This window comes from Coffea eugenioides, chromosome 2, assembly GCF_003713205.1.
Source record: "Coffea eugenioides isolate CCC68of chromosome 2, Ceug_1.0, whole genome shotgun sequence".
In the NCBI taxonomy this organism is placed as follows: Eukaryota; Viridiplantae; Streptophyta; class Magnoliopsida; order Gentianales; family Rubiaceae; genus Coffea; species Coffea eugenioides.
Genome location: NC_040036.1, coordinates 19361439 through 19370388, shown reverse-complemented (window position 1 = coordinate 19370388; position 8950 = coordinate 19361439). Strand labels below are relative to the sequence as shown.

The 8950-nt window shown below is 35.2% G+C and overlaps 1 protein-coding gene across 1 annotated transcript; it reads left to right on the top strand.

Annotated features, from left to right (window-relative positions):
• The first annotated feature begins 3567 nt into the window (after positions 1-3567).
• On the top strand, positions 3568-8726 carry LOC113758956 (L-type lectin-domain containing receptor kinase IX.1). The gene is made up of 3 exons (XM_027301625.1): positions 3568-3636; positions 4172-4308; positions 6839-8726. The coding sequence occupies exons 1-3, from the start codon at positions 3568-3570 to the stop codon at positions 8724-8726; spliced, it is 2094 nt and encodes a 697-aa protein (XP_027157426.1).
• Positions 8727-8950: the final 224 nt, after the last annotated feature.

The window sequence follows — 8950 nt, the reverse complement described above, 5'->3', positions numbered from 1 at the left end:
AATTTATACGAGTTGTTTGACAGTCCTTGAATGAAGTACTAGATTTTGTGATTTGGAGTCGTCTATTACTTTTAAGTTTGTTTAATACTTTTCAGGTGGGCTTTTACAACTTTAAAGGATGTTAAAATTTTTTTAATTAAAAAATTAAGATAGTCAACCATGTTGAAGTCTCCATCAAAGCAAAGAAAAATAATCACTAAATTATGCCTTAAAGGGTAATTTAGACATCCAAATTATTAGAAAATTTAAATTATGGGTGTTTATATCATTTTAAACAATAATAAATAAGGGTTAAGTGCTTAGAGTTCTTTTTTCAGAATGCTAATATCATTCGCCCATAAACTATATATACCAAGATCACTGCCAATGCATTTTTTTAAAGACAACTCTAGAAGCTACATGCATACATGTATTAAAAAAAATATGATTATTATATCAGTTATTTGGTGATATCAAAGTATCAAACTTTTCAAGGAAATATTTCAATTAATCCTTGGTTCGATATTTAAATATATCCCTTAGTGTAGTCCACTAAATAAACATGTTTCGTTTAGAAGGTATAACTTCTAAAGAGGAGGAAATGTTTGTGAGAATATTGTAATTAGAAATAAGCTTGAATTTGCCATTTGCAATCACCTTATTTATGAATCCGTGTAAGCGATTGAAACTAATTTGAAAGGTGCAAACTGTTGCACACTAATCAGTTATCAGTGTAGGAAAATGGGATAGGTACAGTAATTAAACAGTATATAATATCATGCTTCTAGTGATCATTTGATTGTCTGTTGGACATATTCACCTAAATAGAATAATGTCTAAAGACAAGAAAGTAAGTTTCTCATCTAAAATAGTAAGTTAACATAATAAATTAGTAACTTTTATGTCTCTAAAAGTAAATTGAAATAAATATGAAACTTACTTTTGAAAGGAATAAATTGCTACTTTATATCCCAAAAACTTACTTTTTAAATAGTAAGTTTAGTTCAAGTAATAGTAAGATTTCATAGATAAATAGTAATTTTTATTACTAACATAGTTAATTTAATTAATGATCAAAACTTAGTAATCTATGGCACTAATGTACTGTTTTACTTAAAAAAACTTATCTCAAACTGGTATTAGAAAGTTTATTTAAAATTATGATGAGATTTTTTTATTAATGATTGAAACTTAGAACTCTTAAGTTAGTAAGTAGTCATCGTATACCTGTATAATACAACGATTCTGGCTCGACCCAGGATGACGCAACCACTGCACTGCACACAAAAGTACTATGGGGTTTAGCATGGGCGCTTATGTCAACCGGGGTAGTTCATTTTTGTCTTCTGTTCGTTTTGTTCATCTATGAAGGTCGTGCACTTCCACCTAAGGCGTTCGGAAGATTACCAGGGCTGGTTCGTATATTATTGTTTTTATAGTTGTGATTTGGTAGATTAGTGGCAGCGCTAAGTAATTGAGATCAACGACTTAAAGTTCCTGACTGCTTTTTCTTTTTTTTTCTCTTCTCTTCAGACGTTTCTGATCTATGTTATCGTTGCACGATTTTATCTGGAACACCGGGCCAGGAGCAACGACGGGCTTTTGGTGAGAGTAACGGACGTTAGAGAGTAGAAAAGGGAACCGAAATTGACCATGTAAACTGGGCTTGGTTTTGTTTAATTGATTGTGGTGTGCTGAATTTGTCATCAACTGTTTTACAGCTCATGTGTATTTAATAGGAGCACTTGCTTTAGATAGTGATTTCTGTGTTTGGGCCCATATGTGGATACCTTTATGGTAGGAAGCCTTTGATCATTCCTATCGTAGGCAGCCTCCCAGACTATGATACGTGTATTTGTAAAATGAGCAACTCACGGACCGTTGTGTTGCAGTGGTAACACCCGTGGAGATAAACCAAACAAGACGTATACGGATGCAGCCTTTTTTCCCCTCCAATTCCTCCGTTCACTGTGCATTGTTTCGCCACTGCTTTATTACATTTAAAAAATTGTGAAACTATAATTTTCTAATAAAATTAATAGTAACATACCAACAATATATACCTATGACATAAATATGCTAAGCAATTATAAAAATTATTAGGATTATATAGTTACTTTAGAAGTTGCTCCCAAACACCGTGCAACTAAATTTTTTATTCAAACTAACGATAGTACGAAAAAAAAGACTAATTAACGAAAATACGATCTCGAAAAATTTTTAATTCACAGTCACAATATGTGAATTCGTGATAAATACAAAAAAGTATGGTATTTTGATCATTTAATGAAAGAAAGCCATAAAGAGCAGGCCATTTACGAAAAAAGTTTTCATTAATAAAAATACCAACTCTTCACGGCTTTCTTTCATTAAGATGAAATTGTTTTCCTTTCTTTTATTTCTTTTTCTCTTTCTTCTCTCTTTCATCCTTGTCAATAGAAATTCCATTTCAACGAAAATTTTTGTTTTGAGTTTGTAATTGCATATTTCTGGGTGAAGGTTTAAAAGGTATCAAAAACTAATTTTGATTTTTTGTATGATGCTACGTGTCACAAATTTCAATTGATGATTATTAATCAGGTCACAATTTCATCTTAAGATATTTTCTTGGGAATAAAATGAGAAACTAGAAAGGAAAGAGGAAAACCCAAAATTAAAAGAATTGAAAGGCTAAAAAAATTGTATTTTGGGAAAGTGATTTGAATTTTTTTTAATCATTTAAGGAGAAGATAGATCTCTGCAATTACTCTTTTTTAATTTCAATCATTAAGATGAAAATTTTTGTGGGAAAGAGGAATAATTAAATAAAGAAGAAAGAGAAAAAGAAAGGAAAGAAAGGAAAATAAGGTAAATGAAAAGTCAAAATAATGCAAGGATAATTTTGTCCTAAAGGGGGTTAAGTGAGCAAAATTAAAGATTAGGGGGTAAACTAAGAAATGTGATATTATTTAAGGAGATAAAATGTGATTAACCCTTCTTTATATTGTGCGTCCCTTTCTTGGTTGGTTCTTACAAGGCAAAAAGCAATCTCGGAAAACACAGATGGTAGGATCGTTGAAACTTGAATTCCAAGATTTTGACTAGTTAGTACTTTAGTGCCAGACTCACCCAACCCTTCTTTCCAATTAACCACCTGGGATCATAGTGTTGAGTCAATCATGGCCACCATTTCTGCTCGGTTGACTGATCCATCTTCTTCAATCTTCTTTGCTTGACCTTTTCCCGTAAACGATAAAAACACACGCACACAATTAGGTTAGAAACACTTGAAAGTTAATGCCTATTAAATTTAAGCGGAATCCACAGAGAACCCACGTCCAGTCAATTGGTGACAGGACGAGACCCTCATGAAACTTAAGTCTGGGTTGAAGAATCCACACACAAGCGATGTGGAACGGAAGTCCAACTCCCTATCCCCCGAGCACACCCTCGCCAATTGAATGGCTAGCTTTTTTCCATAAACGGTAGAAAAAAACACACACACACACACAATTAGATTAGAAACACTCGGAAGTTAACGCCCATTCTTTGCTTGACTAATCCACTCTCTTTTCAGATATTCGTTTTTGTCCTGATTTAAGCACCATAATGTACGGCGGAGAAGCTGTAGCTTCAGTTGTAGCTATTGAATTCTACAATGTTAATTATCTCTATCGGGTTGGTCAAGCTATCTATTGACCCAGTAGCGTTTAAGGAGTCGTTTTTTTCTTTTTTTTTTCACACTTTTGGGTGAAAACTAATTGGACCGAATGCTATCAGGTTACACTTCTATACCTATGTTTTCAAACTTGGACCGGATATTGACTCGGTCAGAATCAAGGGTCAGGGGTCAATATATTCGATCGGGGGGTTAAATTGGATGACATCGTAAATAAAATTTATTTAAAAATTAAAATATTATATTTAAAATACCTAAGATCATGTTAATATTAATAAATTCATATATATTTAATGTTTCAAGTGTATTTAACAATAAAATACAAAGAAATTAGAATAATTAATGAGTAATTTATATTATTCAATGAATATTAACAAGTTTAGAATTAAAATTATGGATTTGATTAAAAAATAACACCAAACTTTAGGATAATATTTATAAAGTATAAAATATTTGAGGTATGTTAATAGCTTTTAACAACCTAAGGGTCAAAACATAACATTGAAAATGCTTTGTCCCTATATCAGATGAAAGTGCTTTGACCCCATATCACACTTCCCATTTCTTCCTCTATTCCTGACGGTTGACGCATTCCATAGAGCATTTCATCTTCCTCTTTCTCTGCCATTCTGCAACTCCTTTCTTCTTCTTCTTTTTTTAATTTTATTTTCATTCTTATTTTATTAATTATTTGTTCTCAAACCCATGAAATATCATGCTTTTATCTGTTTTCTTCAAACTTTTCTCTTCTTCACTCCCTTTTTTGCATTTTTTGGTCTTTTCTTCTTTTGAATACAAGATTTAAGATTATATCTTCTTTAAAAAAAAAGGGTTAAAACATTGATTTTTGATACTTGAATTGAAGTCAAAGAGTGAAAATGGATTTGCAGAGGAGGGGAGAGCTCACAAGGATTTGGAGTTAGAGGTCAAGAAGGGAAAAAAATTTTCAAAAAAGGGAGAAAAAGAAAATTCCGGTTTTTACCGGTTCTTCAGGTTTTCGATCAAACCCAATTTTGACCGGATTTGACCGGGTCTTGACCAATCCGAATTTTTAATATAGATCAGACCGAACATTTGACCGATTCCCGGTTCAATCGATCGGACCTGTCGATCTGGTCCAAGTTTAAAAACATAGCTCTGTACCATATAAGGTTATATCAAGAAATTTTATCTCAGAATCTATGCAGCAAAACCAATAGTTGGTGTTTAAAAATGTTTCGAAAAGATCGCCAAACTTATTTACTCTATATCAAATACAATGCAAATAAGATTGTGGTGTTTTTGTTTGTCCAATTGAAAAAAAATACCAAGTTCATAAATCTACTTAGCTTGTAATTTAGTTCGTCCGGATCAAGTAACAATTACTATACAAGATTTTTTTTTTTTTTTGTCCTTGGGTTAAGGTTACAAAGAAACCAAGTGCTTGCAACTTAGTTGGTCCTGATCAAGTAATAATTACCATGCACGATCTTTCTTTCTTTTCTGATCAAGTTGGTCCTGATGTGTGTGTTAATAGCAGTGATTTTTCTGATATTTTTATCAGCAGAAATTCCTAAACAAATGATACTAGTTGAATGAAGCTCAAGAAGTCCAATTAATTGTCATGGGAGCAAGAAACCTTTGGATTAAGTGTACATAGATGCAATAAAACTTGCAATATTTTTTATTCAATCAGTGTATGGGGATTGTTAGCTGGCAGAGGTGAAGACTCCCTAGCCAGATGGAGAAAGAATTAAAAGTGTACTGAAGATAAAAGGGGCAAATCAGCAAAACCATCGGCGGATCTTTCGCCATCCCACGTCTAAGATTCCCTCGCCATTCTTACTTAGCTATATCTCACCTTCAAGAACCTGGACTCTTACCAATTTTCTTGAGGGGGCTTTCCTTCCTGCTTTCCTCTTCACTTCAGAGAGCCATAAGCACGTGGATCTTGGTCATTTTATATTACTTGTTACATTCTGCTAGTAGCAGCTAAATTAGAAGATTCTCATTAATTTATCTTTAGCCTGTTACAAGATGGATTTTATGTCGAAAATGGTCTTTACGCATTTGGCGACTATAAAGCTTCTTGACCCGGAGGAGACGATATTGAGAAAGTACAAGGAATTTTATATGTGATTTTCAAAACATAAGCAGGATACCTAATGCAACCTTGACTCTCGAGGTCGAGGGTGCTGATGAGATCCAATTTTGTTGTCTACTGACGTCCCAAAAAATAAGGTAAAATAAAATGAAGTAAATTAAAAGTTGAAAATTTTATTCAAACTGTACTTTTGAGGGCATCATCGCTACACTTATCGTGTTACTTACTTTTCATATAGTATTTTGTTGATTCTGGTAAAAGTTGACTTTGACTCGGCACTCATCATTCGTCAACAATTCAAGTCATTCTTTATATTCTGCTCCCCTTTCTTGTAGGTTCTTGCAGAGGTTTAAAAATATATATATAATCCAAGAAAATACAGAGAGTTGTGTTGTTGAATCCCAAGATTTTGACTAACAAATAAGCTGTCATCACTACAATCACGGACGAATACAGCTAGCAGTCTAGCACTTTGCTCATTTTGATAAAGTCAATCATTCCCACTGAATTCAATAATAGATTTGCTTTCTTGATCCCTCACTTCCAGGTTCTTTGCTTGGCTAAGCCCATTTCTTTTCAGATAACTCGTTTCAGTCCTGATTTAAGCACCATACTCTATCGAGGAGATGCAATAGCTTCGGTTGGAGCTATCGAATTCACATTTTTCTTTTACTTATTCATTATCTGTTGTAAGTATGGTTGACGTCGAATTTGAGCCGTCAATGGACCATCATTCCTTAGACTTTGCTTCCCTTCCTCGGTTGGTTCTTGGAAAGAATGGTAATTCAAGTCATCGGCAATGGGTCATCAATTCATCATTTATCGGCAATTCAAGTCATTCTTTATATTTTATTCCATTTCTTGGTAGTTTCTTACAGAGGTAAAAGGTAATCCAAGAAAAAGTCAAAAAGTTGGATAGTTGAAACTCGAATCACCAAGATTTTTACTAATTAATACTTTATTGTATCACCATTATGATCATGGACGTTTATAGACAGCAGTCTAGCACCTAACATTGATCCTTCTTGGTAGTTAACCAGCTTTGCTCATACTTTAGAGTGAATCATGGCCACCGAATTCAATAGTTTTGCTTTCTTGATCCCCTGCTTCGGGGTTCTTTGCTTGGCTAACGCCATATCTTTTCAGATAACTCGTTTCAGTCCCGATTTAAGCACCATACTTTACCGCGGAGATGCAATAGCTTCAGTTGGAGCAATTGAATTCAACAATGTTGATTATCTTTATCAGGTTGGTCAAGCTATCTATTCTCAGCCTGTTCCTATCTGGGATTCACACTCCAGGAAAGTGGCTGACTTCACCACTCATTTCTCCTTCACAATTGACACTCAAAATCGTACCCCTTACGGCCACGGGCTTGCTTTCTTTCTTGCTCCTATTGTTTTTCAAATTCCACCGAACTCAGGTGGAGGATTTTTAGGTCTATTCAATACCAGCACAAGTGATTCCTCCCAGAACCAGATAGTTTCGATTGAATTTGATTCATTTGCAAATCCAGAATGGGATCCTCCTTTTGAACATGTTGGTATCAACAAAAACTCAATTGCTTCATCTATAACCACGCCCTGGAATGCCAGCTTGCACAGTGGAGACACTGCTGATGCTTGGATTGTCTACAATTCTTCTACACAAAATCTTAGTGTTTTCTGGAATTATGGATCAAGTCCTAACTCTAGTCTTTCTCTTAAGATAGATTTGAAGGAGATTCTTCCTCAATGGGCTATAATTGGATTTTCAGCTGCCACAGGTTTGCATGTTGAAAGACACACACTCGAATCATGGGAATTCAGTTCAAACCTTGATATGACAAAGACAAGTGGGAGAAAAGCAAAGGAAATTGGGTTAATTGTAGGCTTGACAGCCGCTGGAGCAATCTTAATTGCAGGTGGAGTAATAGCGATTGTAGTTTTAAGGAGAAAAATACAATCTGCAAAGTGGAACCCACAGATGGCTGCCAACTTGACAAGTTCTATGAACGATGATTTTGAAAGGGGGACAGGACCAAAAAGGTTTTCTTTCAAAGATCTTGCTTCAGCTACTAATAATTTCTCAAACGAGAGAAAGTTGGGTGAGGGAGGATTTGGAAAGGTTTACAAAGGTGAACTCATTGATCTGAATATTGCAGTGGCTGTGAAGAAGTTCTCAAGGGGTTCTAAGCAGGGGAAAAAGCAGTACGTAACTGAAGTAAAGATCATAAGTAGTTTGAGGCATCGAAATTTGGTCCAGCTAATCGGCTGGTGCCATGATCAAAATGAGTTCTTGCTTGTCTATGAATTCATGCCAAATGGAAGCCTGGATACTCATCTATTTGGCAGGAAAAATCTTCTGAGTTGGAGTGTGAGATACAAAATAGCAATTGGGTTGGCATCTGCTTTGCTGTATCTTCATGAAGAATGGGAACAATGTGTGATACATAGGGATATCAAATCAAGTAACGTAATGCTAGATTCAAATTTTAATGCCAAGCTTGGAGATTTTGGTTTGGCTAGACTTATGGACCATGAACTAGGACCACAAACGACAGGCGTGGCTGGAACGTTTGGCTACTTAGCCCCTGAATATGTGAGCACAGGCAGGCCTAGCAAGGAGTCCGATGTATATAGCTTTGGGGTGGTTGCTTTAGAAATTGCCAGTGGAAGGAAGTCAACCGATCCAATGCCAACACACGAAAAATCCGAAACAGGGCTCCTGGAGTGGGTTTGGGACTTGTATGGATCGGGGAAACTTTCTTCAGCTATGGACGGGAGGTTAAACAACGATTTTGATCTTAAACAATTTGAGTGTTTGTTGACAGTAGGTTTGTGGTGTGCTCATCCGGACCGCAGCCTAAGGCCAACCATAAAACAAGCAATTCAAGCCCTCAACTTTGAGGCAACACTTCCCAATCTTCCAACCAAAATGCCTGTGCCCATCTACGATGTTCCAAATATTATTAGTTCTTCAGCGGAGCCTTTAATAACCTGCACAAGCATTGATGTGGGCCGTTGAAGAAGATTGAGATGATGATAGCCCTTTCATCGTAATTATTGGGAATTTCCAATGAACTAGTATTTTAACTCATTGTGTACGTGTGTACCTCAATAGAAGTATCCTTGCATCTAGTTATGACTCTCAACATTCTGCTAGGATTTCCAACACCCTTTCAATGGATGTTTAACAGTCTATTAATTCATACAAATGGCCCGGACATAGTGAATTTCTCTTCTATTTTC